Below are 22,669 nucleotides of genomic sequence, written 5' to 3'. Positions count from 1 at the left end.
TAAGATACACAGAGGAAAGTCTTACAGATCCTTTTCTAGAGTAGTATTGTAGTAACTCCAAATACAAGAATCTATGTTGAAATCTACTTCGTGATGGCATCAATAATAGATTTGAGCGGGTGTAAGTATTAGCCTGCCAAACAGGCTTATGAATGTCAACTATGCTAAAAATAATTATGTAATCAAAATAAGAGTCRTCTTCCTTTTTTCCCTCATGAGCAAAATCCTAGTCCAGGCTTGCCTTCCATCTCTCCTTGGAGTCATTGTGTTAGTTAACCTGTTTACAGCACTATATTAATAGTATTAACTAGTCCTAGTTTATAGTGTTAAACATGATTTTTACTGATGATGTTTACAAGTTTATTTAGGATACCTTTTTAAAAATAAAGTGCCTGTCTACRTAAGGTAGTATCAGTCATTCATCCAAGACAGCTTCTGGAAAGTGAAATAAAAATCACAATGACGAAGGTRTGGTGTATTTGTGGTGTAATTGTTTGGAGTATTTAGTTATTTAAATTGTTTTTTGTAAGTATGTTCATTATTTTGGGTATGTTATGTAGACTTCAGACATATGGAACAAAGCAAACTTATGGTCAGATAGTACAGTACACACAATCTGTAGCTTGTGAACTCTGAGAAGCTTATTTGGCAGAGTTTGCAACTGTGCTGAGCAGTTCTTCACAGCTCCTACTTAAAATAAACACTCTCTCCAAAGCCCAGAAGTAGGAACAAATGATAGTCATTCAGCATATGCACAAATAAGTCAAAAAGGCAAGTCTTGCTTAAAGTCTTCCTTTTCAAGGATTTTGACTTTAGATTTGGGATACGTTTGAACACTATTCAAAAGGGGCTGCTTGATTGGTTATATGGCTGTTTGTGATAACCCATCTACAACCTCTGTTGTACTAGCACTATCAGAATATTGCTGCTGGTGAAATAYATTTTGTTGTGATCTCTAGGTTTCCACTATTTATTTAGGTTTCTCTAAAGAAGTATAAGTAAGTTCTTAATAAGGATTTAATTTTATATTAAAAAAAAAAGGGGGGGGGGGAATGTCCTGGGTTCTGTTTCTTKCTTTGATTAATTTTATTCAAGAAAAGAGTAATAGTACTACTTGAATGATGTAATAGTGCATTTAATGATAAAACATTATTTCCCCTGTATTTTCTGAATGCTGTGTGCTGTTTTGTAGGCTACACTGGGGAGCTATGCCAGTCGAAGATTGATCATTGCATCCAGCAGCCATGCCAGAATGGAGGTACCTGCTCATCCAACATCAGTGGATTCAATTGTCAGTGTCCAGAAGGTAAAGGGCAGTGACTTACCTGATATCTCATATGAATTGGTATTTTGTGAGGTGTACTTAGTCTGCTTTTTCAGTTATATGGAAATATATTTTGAATTGTGCCTTAGATCATCAATGTAAGTAGATGAAATTCCAGATGAGAAATCCCTCTGTCATCAGCAGTAATATATTAAGTGTGGTTAGAGCTTAGTGTTTCAGCATATATATTGAACAGAAATGCTCTCTCCATTCCCTGGCATCTCTACAGTAGAAATCAGGCGATAGCTTTGTGAAAAAGAGGAGAGACTCTGAGGACCTTTAGAGTGTTCCATCTCTTGTGTTTGTACAGAAAGTGTGTGATAAAAGCTGCCTATCTTGTAGGACTTGTGTGTTGTTGCATCTGAGTCGCTTGGCTAAAAGATGTATAATAGTTCAAAGCTAAAGGAATGTTTACAATCCCCCAAAGTTTTAATTCATTCTCCTTTCTGTTTGGACTGCTTTCTTTCTCTACATGAAAGCTTTTCAGTGATTCTCATTGGTAAACACTGTGAATGTAACTATGTGAAATGAGGACACTGTGATGCTGAAAGTGGATGGTTTTTGTAACGTTTTGCTGACTAGAATGGCAGATGCCTAAGTTGTTCATTTAAAAAAAAATTATCGGGAGTGAAAGCTCTCAGTTATGAGGTCTTCTATTAGATACTTATAATTGAGATTAGAACTTTGAACTAATTATATTTCTATTCTCAGTTTATCTCTGGATGTTGTTTTTTTTCTTTCAGCAACTTGTTCTTGCTCTAAGGGTAAACATCTTTAACTATTCTGGTAATACACACTTGCTTAACAATGAAAGGTTATTTGTAACTTCTTCGAACTGATTCCTTATCTTTTTTGAGTGTTTTGCTTTAATATGTGACCCACTTAACTATGTTGAAATGCAGACACTGGCATTTTGACAGCACTGTAGATCTGGCGGTTGGAAGAATTCTGAAAATTGATTGCCATATAACTAGTAGTGAAATTCAGAGAAACTCATTAGATAATTGCATTTAGTCAGTAATTTACTTGCATTTTTCTCAGGAAATCTGTTCAAGTGTCTTAAATTAAGGATTCTTTGCTGCAAAATATCTTTTCAACAATAAATACTTGGAAAAATAGCTACTAGGATTTTTTGATTGTTTTAATACTGACATATTTTTTTCCTCTATGTGTCCTAATTACTCGCTCCTGCTGACCTGTTAATCAATATGCTGACCATATCTCCCAGCTTCTCTCTTACAACCGATGGAGATGCTGCCAGGTCCTGGGATATGGGGATGGGTTGGGGTCCCACGCTGGTGATCCCTGCTTTTGGGCGTGCTGCAGTTCTGTGGCTAGGAGACGGCGCCCAGCGGGGCCCTGCTGCTAGGCAGCGTCGCAGGGCCGGGGCCGCGATTAGCCGGGGAGCCCGCGTGGGGCAGGCGGTCRGCTGTGCCCGGCCTGACAAGGCTGGGCTCCGCCGGAGGCGGTTGCTGCCCTACAAGCTCTTCTGTGTGCCATGCACCTGAGGTCTGAGCATTTTGGACCAGATCCAGCAGAGGAGAGGTAGACCTTCCCTCCTCTCTCCCTGGAGCCACTCTCCTTAGAGTGCATAATGCAGAGGTTATTTGATGTGCCGCAACTTGAAATGCAACATTTGTAGTTATAAAAATTAGCAGCTTTATAAATATATATTAAAATATATAAATATTTCTTTAAATAAAAATTCTGCAACAGAACTTGTCCTGCTCCTTTTTCAGCTTTATTTCTCCTTGGCCATCTGTGTGTTACAGCATTTGGTCCTGCAGTCTTGCTGGCTCCTTTGCTTTTCAAATATTTATCTTCTGCCTTCTTTCTTTGCTGCTGATCCAGAATTAGGTTTGCTCAGCTTCCATTTGGTTCTGTTGTATGTTCTGTTTCAAGTATGTGTGTTACGGTACCTTCATTCTAGCCCATGGCTCTTTTTTCCTCTGGGCACATTCGTACCATTTTCTGGATATTTTAAGATTTTGTTTTGACAGTACTTCTGTTCTTACTGTGTCTTACAAACCTGTGCTCCTGTTCTTCTTGGGGTCTTGAGGTTTTCTGTGATTTCTGAGTTTTAAGATACAATATGCCTTTTAACTCCTCCAAAGGAAAGGAAAAAATTATTTACCAACTTCAAAAAATATCTCTCTGCCCAAAGACCTCATTAATGGTAACATGTTTTTTGCATCACCTGTCAGAAACTTTCTGTGTAAAATATCATTCATTTCTAAGAGCAGTCATATTTTAGAGCAAAAAAATGGAACTGGAGTTATTTCTGCTAGAAAGGATAGTCTTGTGCACTTCATATCTGATTCTCAGTCCCTTGCACGTGAGYATTATCTGAGAAATCCGTTCTCAGGTTTGCAGGTTATATGCCATCTAATATTAATTACCTGTTCTTCAGACCATGAATGCTCCTTTTGAGATTTTGTAGCTGAGCTTCCCATTCATGTTGTCACCATAAAGAACAGAGACTGTCAGGGCAGAAGTGTTAATTTTTCCTGTCTGCAAAGGCCAGTGCTATTGCTCTGGAGCAATCTGTGGGCTTAATAGAAATACGGTGTTGCTTTCCCATGTTGTTCTGATGCCAGCGGGCTCAGAAATTTAGGTAGTCTGTGGAGGGARAGAAGGGTTGCTTTCTAGATGTTATAAAATATGTTGTCTAAATTTACTAATGACTGTCTTTGCCTTGATTCTTCTATCTTCTTTTCAGACATTATCCTCTCACACAGAGGCATATTTTGAGAGCTTCTGTTTGGATTTTGAAGAGATTTGGTTATTTTTGTAAATAAAGAATAGTTAATTGAAAATTGCACCTGCGATAGCTTGTAGATTTGCTATTTTTAATGTCCTCAAGTTTTCCATTTCTGAAAAAAACATTATCAGTTTCCGATTTAAGTGAGGTCTCTTGCTTGGCTGCTATTCTGCTGTGCTTTATAGTAATTGCTTGTTGAGAACAGACCTTTTTTTTTCCTGAAGCGCTAGTTCAGCGCGGTGGGGGAAAATCAGCCTAGGAGATTACATGTGTGTGAAAAGTAAAAGACTGGAGAATTTGGAGATATAATGTAGATGGGCAGAAAAGGGTGAAAAGACAGAAAGTACAGCAAATGGAAAAAAAGATGGTAGAAAGGAGTGAGTTGGAAACGGTGAGAAATGATCTGAACATGGTACATTTATATCYCACAAACGAGATCCATGGTTTATAAAGAAGCATGTGAGGAGTTATGGAAGGTGAGCTTTTGAGGCATTGAAAAAGAAGCTGAATGTGAACATTTCATGATTATTTTTTAGACAATTTTACTGTCTTAAGAGTCCTTTAATAAAACTGCATTTAGTATATTTTTAGACTTTTTTTTTGATGTATTCTAGCTTTTAATGTGTCAAGAATATGTTAGGAAATAAACTTATATGAAGATGTTGAGTCAACTTATTTAAAGAGGAAATTTGATTTTACACTCGAATCTATAATGAAGAACTTGTACAACACTGAATAAACTTACTCAGAATTTTCAATTTTAATGCTTATACAGCAGAAATGATTGGGAAGATGCTATTTAGGATGTCTTGTTTACTGGGGTATGGATCTTTGATCATCATATTTAAAATCTCTTGATAATAAGCACACATTTAGTGAATATACCTTCAAATGTTCTGGCAAATAAATTTCTAGGTGGCCCAAAAATCCATGTGTAGTAAAAGTATGTCAACGTGGCCACAGCTATTTGAAATTTTTGTTCAGGATAATTCCATWAATATCCATATTGCTCTTTCAAATATCTGCTCTGATTTTCTACTGCTTATTGTAATGTATTACATACTTTAGTATTGACAGTAATATCATGTTAGTTGTTTGGGATGGAGCTCATCATTTCAGAAATTTGATTACTTCAATTTCTTTAAATAACTGAGAAATTGTACTAAAATTTTGTAAATTCTGAAGCCACACTGAAGTGGAATTCAATATGCAAATAATAATTAGAAACAAATCCAAAAGAGGATTGGAAATAAAGGAATGTAATTATACTATATTCTGAGAGACAGAAAAGCTAATAGACCTTTCTTACACAATTATTAAATTTATTGAAAACATAGTTAAAAGCATAGGGAAAAGGCCCGATCATAGTTTGTGATGAAGAGAGGCAATCTCGCTGGTCTGTTCTTTGCACATGCAAACTTTGTCAAGTTGATAAAGAGAAACAATTGATATGTGTATGTGTACATATTGTGAGTACTTTAGACATTTGACGAGCATTTGACAAGTTTGTTTATAAGGTACTATTATAATAAATTAGCAGTGGCATGTTCTTTTGAGCAAATCTAGATTCTAGCAAACGAAGAGCAGACCAGACATTAGTAACAAAGAAATAAACCTCTGTTGCAAGATGTTTCTGAGGTTTTCTCACATACAGTTTTAATATCCTGATGATGTGTTTGGAGAAACTACATTCTGTGTTGCAGGAAAACATGAATCTTTGATAAAAGCAGCAAGCATTCACCTGGCCAAGCACATGAAACTTCTTGGATTTTGTTACCTGAAAGTCACCTGCCCTGATGGAAGTGGGAGAAATCTGTTCGTTCAGATTAATACATTTTTGAAAAATACTCAGCAGCTATAATGGTTTTTATAGCTATCCCATAGAAAGAAATGGAGAGAAAACAGTATTATAATGAGGGAGCTTAACTTCTAGATGACTTGGAATTTGCTTTTCAGAACTGATTTTCCTTTCCTATTGCCAGTTTCATTTTGCTAGCTGCAGGTAGCAATAGGTAGGCAACACTGAGCAAAAGTGCCCTGAAATAGCTGCTCATAAGTGGAAAACAGCAAATTTATGAATGTTCTTATTGTAGTTTCTGTGGTTTTAAAAAATACACAGCTTGACAGCTAAAGAAGATGCTACATTGTGTTTTGTATGTGTTGATTTGCAATAGCAGCTAGAAAATGCACGTTTGCTCCATGAATTTTAATTGATGAGCAGAAGTTATTGCTTAGATTAGGAATAGTTTAAGTTTCATGATCTTTACTTTTTCTGGGCTTCACTGTTCATGTAAAAGCCTTTTTTCTGTATTGTATCTTGAAAATGTGATTTTAACTTCTTTATGTTCGTGCACAGTAAAGCCATTTGTTGTCTTGATTCTGTGAAAGTAGGACACACAGCTGTTGYATAGATAAGATTTCCGAAGGTTACTGGTGATTATAGAATATGGATTTCTTTGTATTACCATAATAGAATTTAATTTACCTGAGGAACACTGTTTTTAATTAGATTTTTTTTATGCCTGTTTAGTTACTGGTACTTTCTGCTAGTCTAATGTTTTTACCTGGCATCTTCCCAAATTGCTCCTGTTTTTAAGTCTCCTTAATGCTTTAACCAGTTTAGCCTGTGTTCRCCTTCATCTGTTAGGATGCAGCTGGAGTGATTTTTCAGTCAAAATCTTAAAACTACATTCTGATTCTAATAATTTCATGTTCCTTATCCTTTCCTTTTTCSCTTACAGAATTCTGATGAAATTACACCATAACAGTTTTCTAAAGGGAAAAATTACCTATAGTTCCTTAATGCTTATCCCTGTATTTGAAATCTAAAGATTTTGTAACACTAGTCCTAGCTTTCACAAAGTTAACTATTTGTTTTTGCGTATTTCCTGGAATTAGGCCTACCATGATAGCAAGGCAAGTTGGTTGTTCCATGGATTACATAGAAAGCAGTTCTCCGCAGCATAGAAAGTATGGTACCTCCAGAAAATCTTTAACTTCCCTGATTTTTTGCATGGCTCTTAGGCTTTCAGTAGGCAAGTAATTAAAATCTCACCATGATCAGAAATATGTCATTTGTCCAAAGCTTTTTTTCCTCTTTGAAAACATTTCCTGATCTACTTTCTGCCATCGTCTTGGAGAGTGTAGCAATATGTGAAGAATATCACCCTAATTACTACTGCTAGAGTTCTTGTGTCTCAGCCTGGTTTGTGTAATCAAAAATACTGTATTGTGTCTTTGAGCAGTATAATTCTTTCCTAATATTGCCTGTCCCCTTTGCCTTCTGTGTTACTCCTTTGGTAAATTTTGCATACAGATCTGTTAAATCTGTAGTAGTATTTACATTTTAGTCATGTCCCTGTTATACCAGTAATGACCTAGACACAGGGCTTCTTYTGTGTTAGATATCTGAAGAAAAATTCAAGGTATGTTTTTCTGCAGATAAATTGAAATCTGAATTTCTTTTTTCTCCAGCATTTTATTCTGCTTTCTATCTATCTACTTCTATTTTTACTTTTTAAATCTGTACTTTGTGTTCCATGTTTTCAACGGTTCTATTGATATTGATTTAAATGTAGAGTAAGAAACACCGAAATGATAGGTCTTCAATTCAGCTGTGTTTTGATTCTAGTATTTTCAGATGTTTAACTCATACATAAGATTTGAACTTCCGGAATGAGCTAAACACATTTCACAGTGCAATCAAAGATAGCACAAGGGCAATATGTTTTAGTGTATTTTAAACCTACACATGTTCTTGAAGTGCTTTGCCACTTGAAGCATTAGCCATCTGCCAGCAAGGGTCCCTCTGAAGGGAACAGTATTGCAAAGGTTGTAGTGAAGCAGCACCAGTGTGGTTTCAGAGTTAGCGAAGAGGTTTCACTGAAGTCATTGGCTGATCCCCTCGTSGTTATAGTTAAAATCTTTACAGATTCTTTTAAATCTGTCCAGGATTTTATAATACAGTGTGGGCTTGTTCAGTTTGTCAGCAGGCTGCTGGTGGAATTAGGTATTTGGTTTTAGAGGTTCCATTCTTCAGTGGTTTTGCAATTATCATGTACAGGAGGGGCTTCTGGCCCAGGAATCTGCAATAGCTGCTTTTAAGCTCTCGCCCTTCAGGATCGGGGGCAGCTGTTCCTGGCGAGGCCAGTGGAGCCCACTGAGCTGCGGGATGGAAAGGGCAGGAGGCTCTTGCCCGTGTCCTCGGCTGGCGCCCTGCCAGCTCTGCTTTGCTTTCCTGGACTGTTGCTAAGATGAGGAATGACTTACCAGTAACAAAAGTTTAGTCTGTAGATCCTTGTTTTCTCTGGAAAACACAGGGCAATTGTAACCTTTCAATTTTTTCCTTAATTACAGTAATCTGCGTTAATTCTCCAAGTAGATCGCTGTAGTATGCTCTGTGTGGGTTACTCAGCATCATTTAGTATCCATTTTCCCTCTTGCTGGTGCAGTTCACTGAGCTTTTGCAGATCTGAAAAAGTGTGTYGCCTTGAGACTTACTCCTCAAGTCTTGGAGCTCGGTCACGTTGACAAACTATGCTCCGTTCACTAGATTTTTCTAGGCCTGGATTGTTAGCATATCTGATCAATCAAGAAAAAATACAGAATTCGAACTTTTTAGTAAATACTTGTATTGTTATATTTTAAAATATAAAAGAATTTATTTCTTTTATGCACTTGTTTTCAGAAATGTCAACTTTCTGTCTTGCTATTCATGATTACAGATCTGGAATACTGTAAAACAAGGTTACAGTTTAATTCACCTGAATATATGAATCATGATCACTTAAAAAAAAMCCCTCAATGTCCTTAAAGTAGCACATTTGTAAAAATTAATTTAAAATTATTTCCTGATGAAGTGTACCTTGGTTGCAGATGAAATGTCATTGTTTAGAATAAAGTGTCTTTCAGAAAGTAATAGATAACAGGAGAGTAGTGAAAAAAATGAAAAGTATGTATTAAGTGTGATATTTGGTCTTACTTTTGATATTCCTCGTAACCTTTATAACCTATAAGGAATCATTTATAATTCATCAGCTCCTTTTAATCTAGTAGTTATATTTTATAAAAATAAAAACTGTAGAAGTGTAGCCAAAAATGTCCTCCTTTCCACCACAGATAAGACTTAATCCAAAGTGTCATCTGTCATGGTTTGTTTCCGTGCTTTGAGGCAGTCGCAGGCTTGTTATACCAAGCAACGCTACCTCCTSTATCTTGATCCTTTCTCTCCCCGTCAGACACGTTTGGAGGGGTATTTGTTTTTCTCTCTTTCTGRTTAAATATTTTTTATGGCTCCTGGAATAGGTTCTCATGCATTTGGTTTTCTTCTTCTCCAGTGTCTGAAAGGTGTCTGAAATGCAGCTGCAGTCTTAGCAGCAGTGGCAATGGGGCCTGTTTTTCAGATTGGCGTGACAGTCCTGGTTTGTCCTTTCCTTTATAGTAGATTTGTTAGCTGTCTTGACAGCTCTTGAGTGGAGGTTGGCCTAATTTACTCCTACTTTGTTATTCTTAGTAATTAGCGCATTAAGCTTTGAGCATTGTTTTACCATATAGGGTCTTCCAGGGAATTTTGACCAGGCACGTTTGGTCTATTGAGCCTGAAAAGTGATGRTCGGTAGGAATGGACCAAACATTCATGAAAAGATTATACTTAAATGGAAAGAACAATTTGCTGTTTTATTTGGAGGAGTACTAGAATTTAAATGTTCTTTTTTGTTTCATTTTAGAGTACAGTAACCGTATTTCATACATCACTATATGATGTATGGGATGCAGACTATAACTASTGTGCTGTAGCTTRTTCAMATCTTCATTCTTTTCTACATTTCATTTTAAAAAACTTCCTCACAAGCATACCTTTTTCCTTATTTTAGGTACGCCAATGGCTTTAATTTAACTTCTTTTAATTATTAAATTTGTATATGTGCCAAAACGTTTACTTATCAAAATCATTTAATTCTTCTAGGGTTTTCAGGAACCTCTTGTGAAGATAAAATAGACCCTTGTGCTTCATCTCCCTGCCAGAACAATGGGACCTGTTATGCAGATAGACTTGCCTTCTCCTGCAGTTGTAGTCCTGGATTTACGGGACCTGTTTGTGATGAGCTGATTGATTTCTGCGCTCTGAATCCTTGTGCACATGGCATTTGTCGCAGTGTTGGAACCAGTTACAAATGCCTCTGTATTCCCGGTTTGTACCAACAGTTACATGTTTTGTAAATTTTCTAATATCTTGTATGTAGCTTGCAATATATAGYTTAAAATTACTTCCTTTTTTCTTTTCAGTCTATAAAACACATTGATCAGATGTTCTRTCTGTTTAAAATAATAATAGAAATCTACACATTCCATTTGGAAAATCAGAAATTGCAGGGTAAGCACTGAAAATACCCACTGAGTTCTATATGGCTTGGGTTTATATTTACAGCTRTATTATAAAATCAGAGTCTGCAGAATAAATCTGTTTAAGGTGAGATATCAATATTCTTGAAATTACAATATTTGTTAGAGAGGATGGAAAATACAAAAGTGGTAATTGGGTAAGGACTGGAAAATACAAGGTGACCCAATGTAGGTATTGAAGGAAAAAAAAATATATATATAAAAATAAATAAATAAAATTACACCAAAGATTTTAGTTCTGCCATTTGTGTTTATATAAATTATCTCTTTGGTATTTCTAGTGGTTCTGCTCAGGTGAGTGTAGATAGTAACTTTGATAATATAGCTCAGTAATGCATAGTGTCTGGGTTGCATTGAAACCCCCCCCCCCCTTAATTCTAGATTTTCTTTTTTTATTGTATATGAATGTGACCATGTATTTTGGGGTGCTCTCTTATACATTTCAGCAGTGAAAATTAATAGGTAAGTGTAGCAGTTAAAATGAATGGTACCGTGTGGCACCATTGTAAGCAAATGAAGTAAGACTATACTTTATTGCTCATTCACTATTACTTTAAGCATTTACAGAGTGAAAACGAGTCATCTTTGTTTACATTTGAAAAATTAYAGCACTATTCTTTAAAAAAGTGGCCTTTTCCTATGAAGCTATAAACTTGAAAACTGCAAAAATAAGGGGGAAAAATATCCTCACAGTGCAAAGATAAACTAAGRAGTGAAAAAGTAGGAAGAGTTAACTCTTCCTACAAGTAACACTGGTATGTGCATATTTTTCTCAGAAGTTTCACTTAGTGTTATGCCAGCTCTCTGCTGCTTTGCCTTGGGCTTCTAGGAAGCCAGTCACAATTTTCCATCTCTTGTCCCATCCTCCTCAGTTAGTAGGTTGTGGAGGAAGCACACAAATTGCAAACATATTGCCTAAAATAGGCAAGGACTCCTGTACATTTCCAGTCTGAATATTACTATATTCAATGTCCAGATGTTTTCCTTTGGCTTGTGTATAGAAACAAGAAGGCTTTTCTTTCTTCCGGAAAGAAGTATGATTTCTTGTCCAGAAAAAAAGCCCACAATCTGTTCCTAGAATACTTTTCTTTTTAGATTAAGGATAGTGATGCTTAGGACAAAAAGTAAGTAAAAATAACTGTTTAATTTGATTTTAATGTATTATTGGCATTTTGAAGAAGAAAGGTCAAATGTCGCTGCTTGATGCTTCCATTTCTTATGCTTTTAGAGCAAGGAAATGCAGAAAGATGCTCTATTTTCCTTGGTAGAAGTGAGCATTTGTCTGAGATTCTGTAGCCCATAAAACTGGTACCTCGTGCAAAATGATCCCTGAAGACCCAAGAAAGGAGTATCAACTTATGTCTTTGTCCTGAATGGTATAAAGAGTGCACATTTCAAGGTGTTACTTTGAGTAGCTGATACCTGTGGTCTTTGAGGAGATTCCAGATGTTGAGATTAAAGTTTGAAACTGCCTAAGGATGAAAGCATTCATCATTTTGTAGGAACAAGGGATCCGCTTTTGAAAATAAGTCATCACTCATTAAAATCAATAAATGTGAAAAGAACAGGTTTCAGCATTGTGAATCCTGCTGGGTAGCAGGATTCGAGCTGATGCATGCTATCCGGAAAGGGAAGCCACAGCATGTTCGCTTGGTTTCACAGCACTATTCCTGAAGTGTTCTTGCCGTGTGTTTTGATTTTGAAATGAAGATACTTTCATTGAAGGTGAGACAGCTGGCTATATGTTATTTATCTCAGTTAAAAAGTTTGTGCATATATACTAAAATTTTTCTCATTGAGAACGTGATGTATGTGGAGTATGTTATGACCAAATTTTTTAAAGCCTATGAACAAAGATAATTTTTGGAACTCGGTTCACTGAGCAGTAGTAACTTTTCCAGTGTGTCTAGTTTTCTTTGCATTGATTCTGATGGATCTGAGTTTAGCTGGTATAGAAAACACTACCCTTTGGGCATTTTGTGCTGAATTGTTTCTCTGCTGGAACAGAACAATTTTTGCTTCTAGATAGAAATTCTCCTAAAATCTACTTATGTAACACTTTTTAAAAGCATCAGAAGTGATCACTGCTACTTAGACACAAGGAAAGGACTTGAACTATTAGAAGTTTTCTTTGGAGATGTACTCACAAATGGACAGAAACTAATTGAAATTTGTATTTTGGAGTTGATAGATTTGTAATTTTTTAATAAAAGGAAAAAATATGAATGTAAAATGACAGATTATACTACATTAGTATTATCTCAGAATTCACTTGCTGTTCAGCAGACATGAACTTACACAAACAGGGTTATAAGAATCTCATGTAAGAACCTCTTTAACCATCCAGAAGTGTTGTCATTAAAAAAGAAAATAAAAAGCCTCCATGTTTTGGACAGTTTTTCAGGGAGTGTCCTGAATTCTTTTGCTGCCAGCGTTTCTGAAACTAAAGGGCAGATGTATTTTCATGGCAAGAGATGTCAAGTTATTTAGATAACTCCAGATGTTTTTTATTTCAGATGATTCCATGAATGATATAGGCAGTTTTCATTTGGACTGAAGAATGGTATTATACAAGACAGAAGTACTGTTTCCTTGCATGTGGTTTGTTTTATGCATTTCAGGAGGTGAAGATGGAGAATCTTTCATTACAAACTTTCAGTCTTCCCTTTTGAAATGTTCTGTTGCTTTACTGTTGATCTGCATAGTGGAGGAACCTCTAGTGAATAGGATTGGGTACTGAGATGAAGAGCAACAGGCTTAGTCATATTTAAATATAGCTAGCACCTCCTGCTTTATTGACAGAACAAACTAGGATCCTTATCTGTAATAATTAGTGTCCATGTCTGACAGAAATAACTTTTTGATTGCAGGTAGTTGAACTTGCTGGGTGCTGTTTGTCTAAATTCATTTTTAGAGGTGAGAATTTGATGGTTCAGTACTTACCTCTTCACTTCTAATATTCTTTTGCAGTTCCAGCCCTTACCAGGAGTCTAGCAGAAGGAGTAAAAAGGAGCAATGGGTCTGAAGTNAAATGATCCCTGAAGACCCAAGAAAGGAGTATCAACTTATGTCTTTGTCCTGAATGGTATAAAGAGTGCACATTTCAAGGTGTTACTTTGAGTAGCTGATACCTGTGGTCTTTGAGGAGATTCCAGATGTTGAGATTAAAGTTTGAAACTGCCTAAGGATGAAAGCATTCATCATTTTGTAGGAACAAGGGATCCGCTTTTGAAAATAAGTCATCACTCATTAAAATCAATAAATGTGAAAAGAACAGGTTTCAGCATTGTGAATCCTGCTGGGTAGCAGGATTCGAGCTGATGCATGCTATCCGGAAAGGGAAGCCACAGCATGTTCGCTTGGTTTCACAGCACTATTCCTGAAGTGTTCTCGCAGTGTGTTTTGATTTTGATTTTAGTTAGTATTTTGTTAATTTGTTCAGCTTCTGAACATCAAATTGCTGTTTATCTAGCTATTCACAGTAGAAGCAGTTAGAGCATGGTTAAGAAACATCTTTGCAGAGACTGGAGAAACTGTAGAGATGAGGAGCTTCCTAACTGGACAACAGGGAAAGTGATCAAAGTATTTCAGTGTCTTCTGATATTTAAGTGATTTCTAGTATATGACTGAAACTACGTTTAATTAAAAAAGTAAAGACTCATGAAGAACTATGTTAAGAATACCAGTGCTGTGCATGCTCTAACAAGTTCTGAAAAGAACTGACAGAAGCAAATGCTTTGAATTGTAGAAGCTGAAACACAAAAAGAGATGCTATGGCCTTGCATAATCTATGAGAAGATATGAAAAGTCCCCAGAAATCTGGACTTACAGTTAGTGTAAAAATTTGCTTCTGAAGTACTGGGAGCTGTCCAGCATGAGATTTCTTTCAGAGGTCATCCATTGTAGGAAAGACAGATATTTCTGATTTGAAGGAAATCTGGGAAGCTTTAATCTTCTCCAGCATGCACTTTGCTTGCAGTTCAAACAGCAAAAAGAAAAGCTAGCTAAATATTCTTGGCAAAATAAATTTTTTCTTTTCCCTAAAATTTATCACCTAAATCTGAGTAAAAGTTATTGATCAGTTTTGTTCTGATCTTGTTAATGTCTGTAAGTACCTGAAGGGAGAGCGTCAAGGGGACAGGGACAAACTCTTTTCAGTAGTCCCATGCGACAGRACAAGAGGTGATGGGCAAAAACTGAACCACAGCAAGTTTTCCGGAATATGAGGAGGAATTTCTTCACTGTGAGAGTATCAGAGCACTGGARCAGGTTGCCCAGASAGGTTGTGGAGTCTCCTTCTCTGGAGATRTTCAAGGCCCRCCTGGMTGCARCCCTGTCTAACATGCTCTAGGTGACCCTGCTTGAACAGGGAGGTTGGACTAGATGATCTCCAGAGGTCCCTTCCAACCTTACYGATTCCATGATTCTATGTTCAAAATATTTTTTTTTCACTCAGGGATTAAAAAGAATCTCACACCTCTCTTATATTATGGAAACTTACTTTGATTTGTGCAAATAAGAGTTTGCCAGATCAAGAGTCAGAGAGGTTGCATCTGGGGGCCWATGTGACACTTCATTAGTGGAACTCTTTTGTATTGCTCCATATGTGAAAAGTTATATGAAGCATTTAAGGAACTGACTTATGTATTTCCAAACATTTTGTAAACTGTAATTTTTTGTAGAATGTARACTTTATTTTTTAAAAGTGCATGTTTGTTCTAGAAATGCTTCCCTCTGCAAATAATGAAATATTACTTCCTTAAGATAGAAGAGCTAAGTGCCAAACTGTGAGAGATGTCTTTAATTTCTCAATGATAAATGGATAGTTTATTTCAAAAGAATTTTAAACAATTACATTTAAGCTGTAGCAAGGTAGTAATAATTAATATTGTTTCCTCCTTTCTTGTGTCTTTTCATTATTATGTATTTTCCATTATGGTTTTTGCAGGATGGATTTTTTGGAGGGTTTTCGGGGGTCTTTTTGCGTCATAGGTTATCAGCAGGTTTCAAACCAATTATCTTCAGACTTTATCCGTAGGRGTTAAAAGCGTAACCCATAAATGGTTGTCAACTTCTTTGTAGATCAGCATTTAGGAGACAGCATGGCACATGCTTTRCCATCAGTTTGCATAATTATTTATAAGGCACCCATTAACAGCTAAATTTGCAGATTCCTAGGTTGGAATTCCTAARTAACTAAAGTAGGGGTGTAGATCATGGGCTCTCACACATTTTTGATATCTTCATCAAAAGGCAATGTGATAAAGTAGATGAATTATGCCTCTGCTGTATTAAAAAGCTGAGTTCTGTTTACAGTTTTGCTTGCAGAGACCTTAGCAGTCACTGTTTCTATTACTTGCAAAAAGAATGAATATGATTTGTGTTCTGGTACCATTATCAAGGGTTAATAATAAATATTCTGACTGYATAGAGAGATTATCATATATTAGTGGGAAAGAAATGATCTCTGCCTCTTGAGAGCTGGAGGCTTCCTGGCTTCCAGACTGTCAGCCGCAGTGTGCCAACTCCTAGATTGCACAATTCTTTTATGGTGATCTTTCATTTTCARGCCTATCACTGCATTCATATACACTATTTCTTAGATATATTAATAATAATTTTATCAAGTGACATTTTAGAACTCTCTTCTTATTGATTTTTATAGTGTGTCTGAAACATGCTGTTTTAAAACCTTCAGAACCCATCAATTTCATTAACTTTTTGTACTCAGGCCTAGGAAGCAGTGCTCCTTTTCTGAGTATCTGAGAGGTGATAACATTTCTTATTATGAAGGAAAAGGACTGCAGCATTTTGCTTATAACTGCAACCTGAATGCCTTCTTCCTTTATGCACTGTTTTTACCAGCTGGCATATGCTGCCAGCTGGATTTTCCTCTGTGTTACTTCTGCCTCAAAAATTAAACAAGAGGAATTTTAAACAGTTCTAATTAACCCAAGATCCGTGAAAATCGTCTTGCCTGGTAGGCAGTTTGGTTTCCATGCTTTCTGACCAATGTGCAGATCTGAGGAATGATAAATGATAGTCATAATTGCGTATATGTGAAATTTGTAGAATACACACAACCATTCATTTGTAACTGATTCGGTTAGCTTGGCTCTTGTTGTAAGCATGGTTTCGGATAACCAACATGATCTAATAGCGCATATAGAAAAGCTGATTTGTGTAAGTTAACTTGAAAAATAGTTTTTTAATGTTCCGTTTTCAAAATGGAAAAGCAAAATAACATGTAAGCCATTTCTCAGTTGAATATAGGTCTTTTTCAAATGYCCTGCTGGGAGGGCTCTCTGAAATTCAAAAGCCTGTACAATAATACATACAGCAGTAGGTATTATATGTATTGTTTTTTAATTGCACATRAAATTTTACCAGTAAACTTTTAATTGTATGCTTACATACCCAAATGTGATCAGCCAGTATAATTTCAAGTGACATACCCGTGGTATTTGTGTTCTCAGTTTTCAGAGAAGCCTTACTGTTGTTTTTAACAAGAAATTGTATTATATTTAGACTTTTTACATCCTTAGCTTTCATAAGAACAGGACTGAACTGGGGAGGGGAAAAATCTAAGGCTACAAACTCAACCTTGAGCAGAAACRATTTGCTGAAAGCAAGGATTTTTGTTACTGGGTGAAATATTTCCTGTCATGTGTTTGCATACTGCCTGTCTGCCATCTAGTGCGATATAATATGTATAGTTTTAGTGAGATTAAAAGAAGTTTATTAGTTGGACATGAATTGCGTGTTGTCCTTTTAGGTCACAGTTGTGCAGCTGGAATCATGTGAGTGTATCCTGAAATCCATGTGAAATTGTGTTGATTTCACTGGGTCTCCTCAGTCTGTCTTGTTCAGAGCTCAGGGTCATGCTGTGTAGAGTTACACAGTTCTAAGGATCATCCCAAGATAAAACATTTTGGAGAGGCTGGCAATAAATAATTATGAGTCCTTATTACCTAGTTCTCTAGAGAGAAAAAAGAAATACCCAATATTGAACATCTGATTCATAGTTTAAATGCCTTGGGTTTTCATGCTTATCACCTGTTCAAGAACAATTCTTGATTTAAGAAAAATTCTTGTGATCATTTGTTGGTTTGTTTGTTTAGGGTCTGATTCATGAAACTGATGGGATCCCTACTGTGTCTTTTCACAAAACATTCATTTAATTCCTGAATTTCTTTATAATTTTGTCTAGCCAAAGTAAAAGAAAAATCTATCTAGAAATTGAGTAACTTCATATAGCAATGAACTTTTGCATTTGGTTTGCTTAAAGACAGAGGAATGAAGTTTGAAAACACAAATCACATGTACGGACATAAATACATGCCCTCTACTATATAAATATATACAATAGCACAAAATCAACATTTAAAAAGAAGAGGAGCACTCTTCAGGGCATGAAGAATAGTGGCAACTTCAGATGTAATACCTAGGAGTATGTTTCCTTTACCCAGGCTTTCTGCTCATGTAGCTTAATTAAACAGACAGGGAGGACAGGTTTATCTGAGGGCATCTGCAGAGGCAGGTCCAACATCTCTCCATAGCAGTACCAATTTTTCTTTGCTGTTTCTTTTCCTTTCCCATATTTTGGAGCTGGGGCAGGAAATGGAAGCTCTGTCAGAAGTGGCTTTAGGTTAATTTAGGCATGGGAGCCCTTTTTTGCCTCTGTTTCATCCTCCTGCTCCCACCTCTGCTTTAAGAAAACCTTCTACACAATCTGGCCTTGGCTGATGAGCATGCCTTCCTACCCTCCTGCCATCTGGAGCAGCTTTTCTGTATTTCTCACTTATTTAGTTGCTATATAGTCTCAGATTTTAACAGAACATACTTCTTTTCCTTTTTAACTGTATGATACGTAATTCTTTGAGGAATTTAAGGATGGATCATATATGAATTGATATAGTTCTCTGCCAAACAAAGTTGTTTCGTATTGCATCCCATTAGACCTTCCCACAAATACGGGATTTTTGTCCTGCTATCTTGATTTGTTAAAGTGTTAAGTGAGGGTAAGCTCTGGGAATCACTGCAAAGGACCTAGCATCAAAGAAAAGCTTCGAGAGCTTTCTACTTTGTTCTTTATTGATTTATAGAGGGAGAGGAAGCTTTTCCCTCTGTGTTTGGTTAACTTGCTAGTGCAGATATTCTCAGGGGGTGGGCAGACCCTGCTGTGTCTTTTTGCCCCATCAACTGCTCTTGGAGGTTTTGACAAAGCCTATGGCTTCTTTTTGTCAGTTGTGTTGACCCAGATTGTGCTTTCCATTTCACCTTTTCTCCGTGAGCAATTTTTAACATAGCCRTCAAGCAAAGAGAGTTCACCTAATCATGTAGCTCTCTGAAGATCATGCTAGAGAGCATAAGGCAAATATCCAGCCTCTTCAAGGCAGCCTCCCTGTTGTTTAAGATAGATAGATTTGGGAATCCAGAGAAGAGCAACAATAGAGCTGTTTCTGTCTTTATAGTGGTGTAGCAGATGGAATAGTCGCCTAGAGGGAAAAGAAATAATGTGGGGGAACCTTTGTTTTAGATTTTGGGTTTGGTTTKGTTTTGTTTTGTTTTGTTTTTTCAGGTTCCCTGACTGTTCCCCAGCCCCTGAAGAGAGCCCATCAGAATGGGACAGTCATTAGCAGGTTCTGCTTGTGTGTGCAAAGGTGCTAGAACTTGTTTTTGTAATTACCTGGAAAAAAGAGTTTAATAATTTTAGTCACCCTATTTGAAGTTGTAATGTCAAATGTGTTTTTTTGCTCAGGACATTGCATCTTTTGGGGTGTACAGCTTTTCTATGGACATAGAAAGGAAGAAACAATATCTGAATTGATATCCCGTCTCTACATGCTAAGAGCTGCATTTGGCATGGCTTATGAATATAAAAGCAAGGGAATCTTTAAAATGTTACTAGAAAAAGAGGGAGCAACTATACTAGATTCTGTTATTCTAAAGTTACGTATGAAAGCTGCTCCTGTTCCCATTTAATTTCTCTAATAAAAGTATAGAAATGATTTATGCTGAATTTTTGAAGGTACATATATGAATTCAAAATAATACATGGCTAATTTATCAGTATCATTAAAAAGCAATAATACAAAAGAGAAATACTTGTTAAGAATTATATGATGTCTACTAGCTTGATTTTTTTTTCTCTTCCCCAATTCACAGATAATTCAAGTAAAATTAATCTGTTGGTACCAGGGTAAGGACGGTGAGGGTGAAACAGTGTGTGTAGGTGAGATCTGCCCTCTCGTGGAGAGAGAAAATACTTTTCTCTCACTGTGCAGTGTTTGACTGCATAGTAAAGAGGTGATATTGATATTATGTATTGATTTTGGAAAACAGACAACTATTCAGTCACAAAATTCAGTCTGTTCCCTCTGAGGGGTGAAAACTGTAACAGCATGTCAAAACACTTGTTCTCAAAATACCTAATTATACCTGTGTTGAACACAAGGAAATCCCACATGTTTTTCTTCTAAGTTTTCAGATTTCCTGTGGTTTGTACATTGACTACAGATGTCACTACATAAGGATATCTTATTTCATCCTAAGCTAGATAAACTATAATAGAAAATAATGTGCTGCTTAGCTTAATTAATTCTGTATTGCTTGGCTAACAGCTCGGGAGAATGTGGTTCTATAATGTGTSTTAATAAGCTGCTAATCTAACGCTAGGTTTRCTATACTAAGTTTACTGTAAGAAGATAGTTTTGTGCAAAAGCAAATGGGTAATATTGCACATAACACCTTGTGGACTACTAACATCTCTTGCACCTTTGGACACTTGTTTTTAATTGTCTATAATTGTTGAGAGAGAGAGAGTTCCTGGAGGTACCATTTCTCCTGTTTTCTATGGCTCTGTGATAATTTTAAGAAAAACTTAGACGAGGAGAGTGAATATAGTTTGGCACTTACTAAGATCAGAATTTGCCCCTCTTTGGGTTCCTTTTTCATGAAGAACGCATTCATTTTGTGTCCATAAGTTTTATTACTAACTAGAGATTATCTTAAGAAATACGATTACAGTGGAGAATTTGCACTTCATGTTTCAGGCCTTCTTCTCCATGGTGTCTTTATTCATGGTATTTTCGTTCATTTATTATTGCTTTTATAGGTATATGTAAGAAGTAGATCAAGATTTTAAAGAACATATAAATGGTGTTCCAATGCACAGTATTATATTATAAATTACAAATGTATTTTCATGGTGTTACATCACACTCACAAGAGGTTGAGAGGGGAACATCAACTGTGAAGAGTCAGGAAGGTTAGATGTTTAGTAACTGGTTGAACTGAAATTAATCCATGGTAGGGGTGGGACGGGTGTCCTAATATGGTGTCAAAGTACAGTGACATAGCTTCTCTATGATTGTTCATTGTGAAACTGTTTTTAATGTAAAGACATTTGAAACTGCCTGTTTCAGTGTGTGACTTTGGCCTTCATTAGAAATAAATTCCAAGAATATTGAGATTTGGAGGAATATAAGCAAGTTTCTATTTAAAAAGGATAAAGAAAATATCCCTACTCTACATTATTTCCAAGGCCAGGCACATACTATAAAATAACAACCTGAAAGAGAAAAGAGGGTGAAACAATCACTTCATACAAAGTGTCTTTGGCATCACCCTGTGGACAATAGTATGTGCTAGAATTTCTATCTTCCGCTTTCATGGATGGCTAAAGATGAGACGGTTCTGCAGTTTGATGAGGCCTGACCATTTGCTGAGACACTGGTGCAATTATCTGTGTTAATTACCTGGGTGATGCAGTTGATGTTAACTTCCTGGTCTTTGATTTACTCAGCTGCCCAGGTAGGCTGTGAGATGCCCTAAGGCAGGCGCTGTGACTAGCAGTTGTTAGCAGAACATAGTTGAATAGATGTCGTAGAAAATGCAATAGTTTGTTCACTCATTCATTTGCTAAAATTTCCAAAAAGGGTGTAAACATTATGAAAGACGTATGTTTTAGTTGCTACTTCTTTCAGAAAGATAAAAGCCTATTTTATTTAATACATACATACATATGTACAATTTTGTTGCATAACAGAAAGTCACTGCTGTGTAAGTTCTGAACCTTCCCATAAAGGTAATTTAGTTTTATAATGAAGCAATCCTGCACCTTTAAGGGAGCAGTGGGAAAACTCTTCAGCAAGACTTCAGCAAATCGTTTAGTACTTCTTTCATTGGTCAAACACACCAGCAGTTTTACAATTTCTCTGTGCTAATGCTGATCTATCAAGGAGAAAGCAATGTTTATGTTGCATTTAAATACATTATTTCTACTTACTAAGCATCATGAGCAATATTTTCTGTTTTGCTGATGTATTATTTGGGTACACATTGAGACATTGTTATTGGAGTTGGAAAGCAGCCCTTATGTTAAAAAAAGAAAAGAAGGAAGTGTAACTGATGTAGAGGAAAGAGGAGAGGAAGATTTTTGTTAATAAAAATATAATCTGAGTCTGTTGAAGAAGAATAAAATAAGCTTCTTGATATCAAATGTAGTTGTCTTTAAGGTGATCAAGCTTATAGTTCTTTATATTTAATACCAAGTAATACTAATAATTTCAGTATTATCAAGCAAACGTATTTTAGCGTTGTAGCTACTTATTTCCTCTGTTACACTATGCTAATTTACACTGTTACTTAATATGAATAAGTACTACTTTGACCTGGTGCACTGTATACAAAAAGTCATTTAAGTTGAAGTTTCAAGTTAAGACCGATGATCTTACAGGAACACTAAATCATGAGAAAAGCACTAGTTCAAGCGGATTACCTCTGGCTTTTTTACTTCCTGGTACAATTGATTCAGTAAGTGGCCATTAGGAGGCCTCCTAGCTTCTCTGTGTTTCTGCTTTCCTGTCTGTATAGTCAGACCCTAATGCCTGCCTACGGCTTGGGAAGTGGAAAAGTGGGCATCTTAACGCGTCTGCGGTGCGCTGGCAGCGCCCTTGTACAGCACTGAAGTTAAAATACGTTATCGTTCTAACTGCTGTTGTGGAATTAGCATCCMTCTGATGAAAAGTTGCGGTGGTGTGAGTAGCCAGTAGAACTGGTAGATACGTAGTTATTAGACTATTTCATTTTACAGCCAGCGTGCAGTAATTTACATTGCTAATGGTGGCCTTGGTCACCTGCCTCTGTGCTTACTGCCTCACTGCTGTTTAGCGCTTGGG

General features: G+C 36.4%; 1 protein-coding gene across 1 annotated transcript in view; it reads left to right on the top strand.

Annotated features, from left to right (window-relative positions):
* Positions 1–22,669, top strand: part of DNER (delta/notch like EGF repeat containing) — an 86,284-nt gene that overhangs the window by 44,343 nt on the left and 19,272 nt on the right. Inside the window, exons 7-8 of the mRNA XM_085298694.1 lie at positions 1,193–1,306; positions 10,051–10,275. Coding sequence (XP_085154820.1) covers positions 1,193–1,306; positions 10,051–10,275 — 339 coding nt within the window. The remainder of the gene's footprint in view (positions 1–1,192; positions 1,307–10,050; positions 10,276–22,669) is intronic.

This window comes from Rhea americana, unplaced genomic scaffold, assembly GCF_003343005.1.
Source record: "Rhea americana isolate MKP2758 unplaced genomic scaffold, rheAme1 scaffold_14, whole genome shotgun sequence".
In the NCBI taxonomy this organism is placed as follows: Eukaryota; Metazoa; Chordata; class Aves; order Rheiformes; family Rheidae; genus Rhea; species Rhea americana.
Note: the sequence above shows the minus strand (reverse complement) of the source record. Positions and strands in the feature narration are given on the sequence as shown.